The following is a 10,934-nucleotide window of genomic DNA, read 5'->3' on the forward strand; positions in this document are numbered from 1 at the left end:
ACTTCCGATTCGGTTCGATTCTCTGTTCACACGTACAATACTCGAGAAAGGCTGAAAGTGTCACGAAAACCTATCCGATATGTGACGATTCACTTTCAAGACCGAAGCTGGGTAGCATCGCTCCGGTCGAATACCGAGAATCGAACCTGCAAATCGAACCGAAACACAAGTCAAAAACAAGGAGCGAGGATTGGAAATAGTGGAATTTTGGGCCACTTCTGTTCACACCATCTACCAGGCCCGGAAGTATCTTCACAACGGTAAAAAATGCTATCCAGCATAGTGTAGACAGAAAGTCAATGTGCGGTATGTTGGTATCTTCTTACTACCACACACCGGAGTCACGTGAAGTTCTCGAGCGCACGGAAACAGATGCAGAAAATGGCGTTCTTGGTGTTTTCTTCTGTGGTCCTGTTTTTACTTTCCTTCTGCACTGTTATTAGTGCAGATACTCCAGCTAACTGCACATACGAGGAAATACGTGGGACCTGGATGTTTTCTATTGGAGAAGGAGGAAATGACAACACGATCGACTGCTCCAAGGACTTCAAAGTTGTGTCGGAGCTTCAGGTCGACCTGTTGTTTCCTGACATTGTAATGGATGGTGACGGCAATTTGGGATTCTGGACCATGATCTACAATCAAGGATTTGAGGTGCAGTTAAACAACAAGAAATATTTTGCATTTTCTGCCTTCGAGAAAAGTGGCGAAAACGTTGTGAGTTTGTGCGACAAAACGTTTCATGGATGGAGCCATGACGCAGCGAAATACAAACCGGGTAACTGGGCCTGTTACAAGGGTAAGTGGTGAATAAGCTGGCTTCAGATAGGAACAAATCACAATTTTTTATCCAATCAAACACACTTCTTTCACGGAAGATCCATCATTTTGGGGACGCTCGTTGTCTCGCTTAGGGGTGTCAATTTTGGATTTGGTCTCACTTAATTTAATAAGACGCAGTTACACGTTGAAACTTTTATCTGAAACTTTTGTGCAACGACGCTGCGAAACAGTTTCACGAAGTTGAGTTACACGGTCAAACTCTTGTTTTAATTTTTCACCACTGCGACCGTTGCGAGTCGTTCCAGAAGTAGAAAGCGGTTCTACTCTTCGTGAAACTTGTCTCGCAACGGAAGTTCGAAGAAGTTTTACGAAACCGATCATGTTACACGGTTCAACACCTGCTGAAACTTGTTTCGCAGCGCCGTTGCACGCAAAGTTTGAGCTAAGGGTCGGCACACATAAAGGGACTAGTCCCTGGGACCAAGTCCCTTCTTGTGAACTACTAATTTTCATGAAAAAATCTAGTCGCAGGGACCAAATTTTGGTCCCTGCGACTTGTCCCACGAAATCAAACATGGTTTGAATTCGTGGGACGAGTCCCGGGGACTTGGTCCCTCAAATTGTGCTGGACCCTGCGTGTGAACTGTTTGTGGGACAAGTTCCTGCGACCAAATGAAAATAAACCAATCGCTGATCAGTATTTCAGGTCCCATTATCCTTTAAGAACTCCGTTTCAAGATGGAGGGCGACGGTGAAGTTTAATAATAATATTAGTATTTACATGTAAGTTTTGTTTGAATTTAAGGCCTTGTTTGAATAACTGCTGTTTTTCTGCTTTGAATCAGTAGTATGCCGAACGCTAGGTGAAAAAAAAAGCGTTTTCGAACTTATAAATAACTGATTAATTTTATAGATCAACAACAGCTGTTTTATTGATGTGTATGTGTATTTCAATGTTTTGTGATTTAATTAGTAAATTCGGTTTCACTGTTTTGGACCGCTCCTTTTTCGTCTCTATGCTTCCCAGAATTTCAGTGAAAGTGCCCTAAATTTTGTTATTTCGATGTGTAACAGGTCCTCCCATGTAAACCCTTCAAGGAACTTGTCCCCGCAACTTGTTCCATCGTGTAAACCCTGCAGCGGACTAGTTCCTGAAACAAGTCCCTGCGACTAGTCCCCTCGTGTGTGCTGACCTTAGAAGTTTCAACGTGTGGCTTTAGGGTCTTCTGGGCAAAATGCCATTATATTTAGCTGTGAAGGTCTTGTTTAGGGTTGCACACAAAGAAATATAAAATATAGATATTTGTCTGTGTTTTAAAATAATCTTGTTTAGAGGTAAAAAAAAAAAAGCTTTGGCCACGCCCAGATTGGTCTCCTTTTTGGGTTAAATTTAAAATTTCCGATGAGCATCCCCACACCCCTTTCATATAAGAGTCCCAACCCTGGGTAGTTGAGAAACCTGAGGATTTCCAGGCTATAGATGGATGTGCGGCCTTGGAAAAGGGTATAGTTTTTGAGCCGTTTTGGTCTGAAAATGGGTATGGATTTTACAGAAATAGATCTGGATTCTAGAGACTATTAGGTCTCAAAAAGGCTATGAATTTCAGAGGCCTGCCTGGTGTGCATATTTTCTCAAAAAATCCGAAAGCATTTCGGGCCGAAAAGCTTTGTTATGGCCAGAATGTCATTCTTTGCCAGAAATTCAAGTTCAACAGAAGAGGATTAGGTATTTAGGTTATGGTAACAGTTGATCAAGTTTTTACTTTACAGGAAAGGTTCATCAGTTATTTTGACCTTTAAATCTCCAAATTTATTTCATCAGGACAAAAGCTCTCCAAGGTCCCACCAAAAGAACAAAACTTGAAGCTGCTCAAAGGACTTCATAATATGGAGTTTATTTCCAGTTACAAGTTTATTGATCAAATTAACAGTGTTCAGAGTTCATGGAAAGCTGTGGTGTATGACTATTATAGTGGAATGACTGTGGGACAGTTAATGTCCCGTGCTGGTGGGCGAAAGAGATTTGATTTTCCTCAGCCAAGGTCAGTCAAAGTTCTTATAATTGGGTACACAAAATCTCTAGCATTGGGCCATGCCTGAAGCAATGCTGCCTGGCAAAAAATGCCTGGGCAAAGTGTTGTAAATTATTCCTGAAAAACCCAGAGGGGGAGTGGATAATAGGATATTTCATTTCATTTGATTTGAAGTTTAGAGTGTTAAGTTAGTTTGCTTTGGCTAATTTTTATACCCTGAACTAGGTCTGATTTTAATCCAAGTGAGGTCTGTTAAAGTGCTACTACAGTGTATGACGAAATTCGTGTCTTTCTAATCTAAGCCATTTTAAAACATAAACAAGTAGTCTGTGCGAGAAGAAGAATGCTGTTTACTATTTTCAAATATCTCTTTTTGAGTACTTGAATCCTCCTTTCCAGCCCAGCTACTGAGGTAGATCTCTTAGCAGCACAGGCTTTACCAGAGGAGTTTGACTGGAGGAATGTTGATGGAAAAGATTACGTCAGTCCTATCAGAAATCAGGGCTCGTGTGGTAGCTGCTATGCATTTGGCACACTAGCTATGTTTGAGGCAAGGGTTCGAATTTTGACGAATGGGACTAAAACACCTGTGTTTTCTACACAAGACATTGTGAGCTGCTCAGAGTATTCCCAAGGCTGTGAAGGAGGTATGACAGTTATATTTGAGGTCAGGCCCTTCATTTTTTGTTATCACATTGTGTTCAAGGTATATGGGTATGGTCCAAAGGTGGGAGCAGGTCGAGGCCTGATGACAGTACTGTGTACAAGAGGTCATTTCTTCAATTTGTAGTTGACCAGAACAATAATGCCAGAATATTTGCATGCAAGACGAACATCGGAAGAAGAAAAGCAAATTTGGAAAGTGTACTTTACTCTGAGTTACATTAGAACCCTGCTAATTAATTTGACGTCCCAAGGGAAACCAGAAATATTTCTAGTTAAAAGGGCTTTGAGTAATTAGTGGTTGGTTTTGAATTTCAAGTATCCTGTTAATCATAAATAAAATGTCATAGCTTTATCATTTTTTCACAAACACGAGGCACTTTGGTGCAATGAGTTTATCTTATAAGATTGATAAGAACATTAAGTTTGGCCAGGAATTTTAGCCACTATTTTAAGATCGATAAGGTTAAAATCAGTGTTTCCATACATTACAAACATTGTCAATAAATATTTCAGATTTGGAAATGTCACTCAATGAGCTATGCATGTTTTGACAGTTTAAGCTTTACTGACCGACGTTTTTTTTAAATAGGTAGAGTTTGAGTTAGCAGGCTTCTACCGTATTTTCAAAAGTTGGAGGGAAATGGTGTAATACCTAAGTTTTGACAATTCATTACTTGACTGAGATAAGCCTGCATGAGCAACAGTGAACTGGGCATGAGGTACTGTTCTGATTTTATTGGGATCATAAAATCGTCAGTGTCAGTTGGGGCCATGAATTATATATTATATGCTTGTCATTGCAGTACAAACACTTTATTCAGTCACTTTTTTGCATGTTTTTGGTCCAGCTCCATTTTGGCGTTGATTTCAATTTTTCTATATAATACTTAATTCTTCCCATTAATTTAATTTGTCTTGTGGAATACAAAATTGTTGAAACTATAACTACAGTCGAACCTCCCTTTGCGACCACCTCTCGTCAGCGACCACCTCTCATTAGCGACCACTTTTCCAAAATACCAAAAGTTTTCAAGTCAAACCACTATAGATGGAACCTCTCCTAGGCGACCACCTCTCGTAGGCGACCACCTCTCGTAAGGGACCACTTTTAGCGATGAATGTTTAAAATTTTCAGTTGTTTTCAACCTTCCGTAGGCGACCACATGACACACAATCTGCTGTTTCTCTCACCGGCGAAAATTGCAAAATGTATCGCTGTAACATATTGGCCCACATCACTACAGCAGACGCCGTATTAAAATCTCACAGCCGGTGCTACCGGAAGTGTCTCTCGAAACAATAATATTGATAACATACACATGCACTATGGTGTACACTGAAATAAACTTTAATCAGGTTGAATCCCTTGTAGGAAAGAAACTCTCTTATCTTTTAAATAGTACGCATGTACATGCATGACCGGTGATGACTCTCTCAACCTTGTATTACTCAACAACGAAAAATTGTGGCGATAAAGAACATCAACTGGATTATGTTACAATCAAACAAGCGCGAAAGTTGTAGATGTTTTACGCTTGAAATGTAACATTGCAAAAACGCCCTTTACGCAGGGCTTCTGATAGGGTGCGAAAAAAATTTGGAAATTATGCGGCACTTTTAAGTCTCATTATGCGGCAAGAAAGGTCTATTATGCGGCAAATTATGCGATTTCATTTTAGCTTATTTAACCTTGTTTTATTAGGTCTAAGAGAAGCATAATCCATTTTTTGCTGTTCAAGAAGCAATTAGAGCACGGAGAATTCAAGAAACAGCTGAAATAAATCATTTGTTGCCTGATCATTTCAAATTATTGAAAATCAGGTATTGCTAATTTGGTCAGTCAGCTTTTGTTGCTTTCCACCCGCAATTTTTTCCGCGTCCCGCTTGTGTGACTCAGCTTCAAGGTCACAAACTTTCGAAGATGATCAAAACAGAAGAGCAAAACAACAGACCATCTTCAACATGAAAAATTCCTTCACGGTACTTTCTTGCCCGGTCTTTCACCGAAATATTTACACGAAGGTGCGATCTTTTTTTCTTCTGCGAAGAAGCACTCGGCGTTTGAACAATAAACTTATCCATAATGAGGATGTTTGTTTCAATTTAAACAAAATAACTACATATTGCAAGCGACTATCGAGCAGTTTTCACACCAATACCTACATTGCAAGTATGAAAGGATCAAATGACATCTTAAAAAATATATCAATGATTGTGATTGGTGTATTAACATAAAAGGATTGTTTATTCCATGCCAATGATCACTCGCGTAATATTGAAAACCAGCACCAGGTCCCCAACATGTAAAATGAAGCATAGAACGCCTGTTTGTTCACTTGTTCAACGAATGAACGCTTCCAGGTGATTTTTGACACCCTTTGAAAGAAAAAAACTCCTTGAGATAACATTTAAATTATCGGAGAACTTAACATTAAGCGAGATTTTGTTCTTTTTTTTCTTAAATTGTGCGATTTTGTACAAATTCTGCGATTTTTCATGAATTATGCGATTTGTTGCGATTTTAGGTCAATTATGCGAAATCGCAACATCGCATAATATCAGAAGCCCTGTTTACGGTTTGCTCCTAAATCAGACAGTCTAAAGGAAAGTTATTACTTTGGGTTTCGATAAGCACTGGCAAAAGGGTTAGGTCTCCGCAATTACCATATGTAAATTACCCGAAATTTAGACCCCCTGTGGTCTGACCTCTGGTAAGCGACCACCTCCCGTAAGCGACCACATATCCTTGACATGATGGGTGGTGGCTTACGGGAGGTTCGACTGTATATTTTTTCCCCTTAATCTTTCAAGTTGCCCTAATTGCTCCATAATTCTTACTTGTCTAGGGCTGCATTCATTATGTATCCTACAGGGGGGGGGGGGGGGGGGCAGAGGATTTTAGGGGGGGATTATCAAATTTTTAGAGCAAAAAAAGGGGGGATATGAAAATTGTTTAAATATCTCCTGGGGGGATGCTTATTTTTTGTAAGATTCTGTCTAGCTTTTGTAATGGTTTTAAAAAGTGAGAAAAGAAAAGATAAGTACAGCAGCTTCTTTCAAGGATTGTAAGCAACAAGGGTACCTCTATTATTCTGAGAGACTATATATAGTACCTATTTTGAAGTTTTTCAAGTAGTGTGCCTGGCCTGTAGATGTAATGTTTCGATACAGTATAGAAAGTAAAACATCTTAAATGGAAATATTTAATGCAACCTCAGTCTAAGCAGCGCAACTTTATTAAATCAACGAATGCAAAAGAAAACAATGTAATTCAGTGCACAGTTTTATGAAATTGAACAACAAATATGCACTTAAATGTTCAATGAATTTTCTGTACCAGTTTGAAAGGGGTCCACATGCACCCCCTGCTATATCTGCCACTTATCAAGACAACAAATAATTAAGCCATTAAGGTTGAAAAAGAAAAAGATATGACCATAAAATGTAGAACATTGTCATTTTCAATCATTTTTAAACTGGCTGGCATAGGTATGACATAAACAGTCAGAGCTCTCTCGATGTTCTTATTAAACATGTCTCTTACTATTATACAGATATTTATTTTGATATTTCTTGTGAGGGGGGAGGGAGGGGGTATTCATTTTTCGGCTGATTGCTTGGGGGGGTTCTGAAAATTTGTATGGACCTCGGGGGGGATATAAAAAACCGAGCCGCTGAAAAAAAAATCCTCTGCCCCCCCCCCTGTAGCATACATAATGAATGCAGCCTAGTCTTGAGTGTTTTTCATATATTCTTATCCAGGATTCCCCTACCTGATAAGCAAGTATGCCGAAGACTTTGGGTTGGTTGATGAGCAGTGTTTTCCATATGAAGACCATGACTCTCCGTGCAACGAGAAGAAGTGCCCTCGGCAGTTTGGGACTGGGTATCACTATGTTGGTGGTTTCTATGGAGCATGTAATGAGGCGCTGATGAGATTGGAGCTGGTAAAGAATGGTCCTATGGCAGTGGCTTTTGAAGTCTATAATGACTTCTTCAACTACAAATCAGGAATTTACCATCACACAGGTGTGATGCATTAAACTCTTTGCCAAAAATTCCCTCATGTTTATAAAAACTTATTGTTTCATTAGTTAACATATCGACAGCAGTTTTCTATGGTCTACAGTTGTATACTCTAATTATGGACCATAAAATGCCATGAAAAGTCCAAAACTCAAGTAGAGGCGAGTGGTATCACTGCCGCGTTTTAACATTTTGTGGCATTGTTTTATGGTCTATAAGAGTACAGACCATAGAAAACTACCTGCTGGTTTGTTTTATAATAGTTAATAATAATAATAATAATAATAATAATAATAATAATAATAATAATAATAATAAATTATTATTAATAATTACAATAACATGGAAAAATACAAGCGGAATGGGCTTGATTTTCCATTGAGAAAGTGGGCGCGTTAAACATGACATTGTTTTATTGTCTGCACTCTTATAGACAATAGCTACAAGCCAATCAGCGTGCAGGAATTGTGACAGCCATTTTGCAAGGGGTTTATTATAGCATTGTCCGAAAAAAATTCTTAAAAGATGTTTGCATGATGGGGGAAATATTTGACTAATTAATGAGTTGAGCTGGGTGAGCCCCTTGTTAGACTGTTGTTAATCGTTGGTTTTTTTACTTATTCCATCGGCATGGCTTCACTGTCACACTATTGACCTTCAATTTAAATCTCCATTTTTACGTCACACAGGTTTAAAAGATAAATTCAACCCATTCGAGATCACCAACCATGCAGTGCTGGCCGTGGGCTATGGAGCTGACAAGGAAACTGGAGAGAAGTTCTGGATTATGAAAAATAGCTGGGGAGAGGAATGGGGCGAGAGCGGATATTTTCGCATCCGTCGAGGAACTGACGAATGTTCCATTGAAAGCATTGCTGTGGCTGCCGAACCAGTTCTAAACTGAACATTGCATTTCGCTTTTGAATCTTTGAGAAACTGAATATTTCAGGGTCTATCAAGGGACACTTAGCTAGAATCTACAAAGAGCTACAAAGAGAGTTTTTTAAATGATAAGATAGTAAATTCGTTGCGTTTTGAAGAAACACTGGAACAAGCTTAGGGGATAACGTCATCGCTTTTTTGCTTTCGTTCAGGTACACTGTTTGATCTGTACTTTAAGGGTATTAAGGCAGGCCCGTAGCAAGGCTAAAACAACTGAGGGGGCTCAGCAAAATGGTTAAAGAAACTACTCCCCCCCCCCCCCCTTCCCTTCCCGTCACCCCCTAAAAAACCAGACTGATTAGGGAGTTTAAGATGCAACGAGAACAGAAAAAAAAACAGAAAAAAAAGTAGATTTAGTAAGTAAAATAATAACTTTGCACCTGCATCGCACTTTTTGGTACATTTTTTTGCCGTTTCTTTTACGTGGACTACCATGTGAAGTTTCCTAATTTCACGTTTGAAGGAGGACGTAAACAAACGACGACAAATTTTCCTTTATCTTTTAAAATTTGGCTTTAACCGGGCAGTAAGAATCCGACTGTGGGAGAATTTTTTCTCTGGCTCTTGAGAGGACATATTTGCGTGTCTTTCGACAACGCGAGAACACTAAATTGTTATACACTAAGGAGGTCTAAGGACATTTGTATTGCTATAAATGAGCGGATGCCTTAGAAAACAAGTAGTTTATTTTAACAGCTTTTAGGGCTTACGATTGGTTGATTTCGATCCATTTTGGTTCTTATTTCCGATTCACAAGGTAGGAGTACCTTTGTTGTTGTTGTTGTTGTTGTATATAAAAACAAACTGTTAGCGAAGGAAACTGAAAGGTAGTAAACACATTTTTAAAGGGCTGTGAAAAGGCATTTGCAGCGTCAGGGTTTAAGACTGATTGCTGCACATTAATTTGGTTTAATTATTTATTTTTTGGCAAACTGTTTTGTAACTTCCAAAAATTCTGGGGGGGGGGGGGAAGGGGGGAGGGCTCAAGCCCCCCCTGCCCCTCCCCCTGCTACGGGCCTGTAAGGGGGGAGGGGGAAAGGAGGTCTTTGAATTCCCGGGGCCCCAAAATCTATGCAGTGGTGCCTGGAGCCTAAAGCCTTTCTAGACTTGGGGTCTGAACGAAAATACCTACTCTCGCTAAATGGTAACCTGCGAGCAAGCTCTCGCAGGCTACGGAGCCTTGGAGTGAATTCATGGAGCCCTAGGGCCCTGAGTTTTTGGTCCTGTGTTTATTAGCCCGGAGCCCTGGGGTGAGCTGCATAAAATTTAACGTCGGGCGTAACTGCTAACGCCAGACCTTCAGCCCAGTCACATTCAGTATTTTAACGTCTGCAATAACATTTACGCCCGCCGTTTAGTTTTGTGCAACTCGTCCCTGGAACCTAAAACCTGTTTGGGACCCTGTTCTTTAGATCATTATGTAAGTAGTGGGTAGTTTTAGGTTTAAGTTTTACATTGTCAGTTGATAAAACCCTGAAACCCAAATATAGTTTTCTAGGACTGTAGGTTATCAAAACGTAATAAAAACTTAATCACTCGTTCCTTTGTGACGTTACAATAATTCTTCCCGCATATGTCACCTCGCGTGTCAGTGGCAAAGCCGCTGGACTGTCTCAAAGATCGTAAGAGGCGCTTAATGATTTCGGCTTACTTCCATTTTACGCCGACAAGAAAACGAGGTCAGCTTTGCCAATAGTCCGCAGGACGCGATGCTGTTCAGAAATCATTAAAGAGGAATCTTGTTGGGGAAGCATCTGGTGTTGATGAGGAAGACCAGCATTTTCGATCAAACTCGTCAGAAAGTGTAGTTTGTTGAGTGTCTAGTTGTGTTCGTAGAATGGCTAGTAGGTTCTGGTTCGAGAAACGTACGTTCTTTGAAAAACACGGCGTTTTAGTTAGGTTGTCATTCCGCCTTTCTTACGCAAGAGGTAACAAAGTCAATGGGTTGTTTTTCAACTTTTAGTTTTAAACCCAAACACCGGTCGTTTTCAAGGATTCAAAACGTAAATTAGCACCACATGAATTTCCATTTCAGTTACTTCTAGAAAACCAGCGGTCAAGGCCAGCGCCTTACTTCAATGTGAAATCTCAAGACAAAACTTAATAATTTGCTCGTTTGCACTTTGGCGTATATCAATTTGAAGAAATGTGCAAACGCAATTGCGAGTCCGACCAGAAGGCTAAATTTGAACTTCACAAACTTTTTTATATTAAAAAAAATGTTGCTTCAGCACGCTTTGAAGTAACTACCCTCTGCCAGTTGGCTAGTTGGTGGTTCACCAACGATTCGCAGGTATTCATGATCATACACTCTACCGACTTCCCCTCCAGTTCAGCCGTGTGCTTTACATCTGTTCAAACACACCGATACTTAAAAGAACAAAATATGAAAGTAAATATACGAAAATTCATACATTTGAGCTGTGGAAGAAAGAATGAATAAGTGAGCGATCATCACAGTTCAATACGCAACTTAAGCAGTTA

The 10,934-nt window shown here is 39.8% G+C and overlaps 1 protein-coding gene across 1 annotated transcript; it reads left to right on the forward strand.

The window, feature by feature from the left end:
- Positions 1-362: 362 nt before the first annotated feature.
- LOC146457161 (dipeptidyl peptidase 1-like) lies at positions 363-8,772 on the forward strand. The gene is made up of 5 exons (XM_085092278.1): positions 363-799; positions 2,606-2,825; positions 3,216-3,463; positions 7,245-7,511; positions 8,198-8,772. Exons 1-5 carry the CDS (start codon positions 373-375, stop codon positions 8,410-8,412), a joined length of 1,377 nt encoding a protein of 458 aa, XP_084948404.1. The 5' UTR covers positions 363-372; the 3' UTR covers positions 8,413-8,772.
- The last annotated feature ends 2,162 nt before the right edge of the window (positions 8,773-10,934 follow it).

The sequence above is a fragment of the Pavona decussata genome, unplaced genomic scaffold, assembly GCF_977016875.1.
Source record: "Pavona decussata unplaced genomic scaffold, jaPavDecu1.1 SCAFFOLD_245, whole genome shotgun sequence".
NCBI lineage: Eukaryota > Metazoa > Cnidaria > Anthozoa > Scleractinia > Agariciidae > Pavona > Pavona decussata.

Bases quoted from the DNA above. Each gene is read 5' to 3' on its own strand.
- LOC146457161 (XM_085092278.1), top strand. From the start codon at position 373: ATGCAGAAAATGGCGTTCTTGGTGTTTTCTTCTGTGGTCCTGTTTTTA. The intron at 3,464-7,244 runs GTATGACAGTTA...ATTCTTATCCAG, and splicing joins TTCCCAAGGCTGTGAAGGAG to GATTCCCCTACCTGATAAGC. The intron at 7,512-8,197 runs GTGTGATGCATT...TACGTCACACAG, and splicing joins AGGAATTTACCATCACACAG to GTTTAAAAGATAAATTCAAC.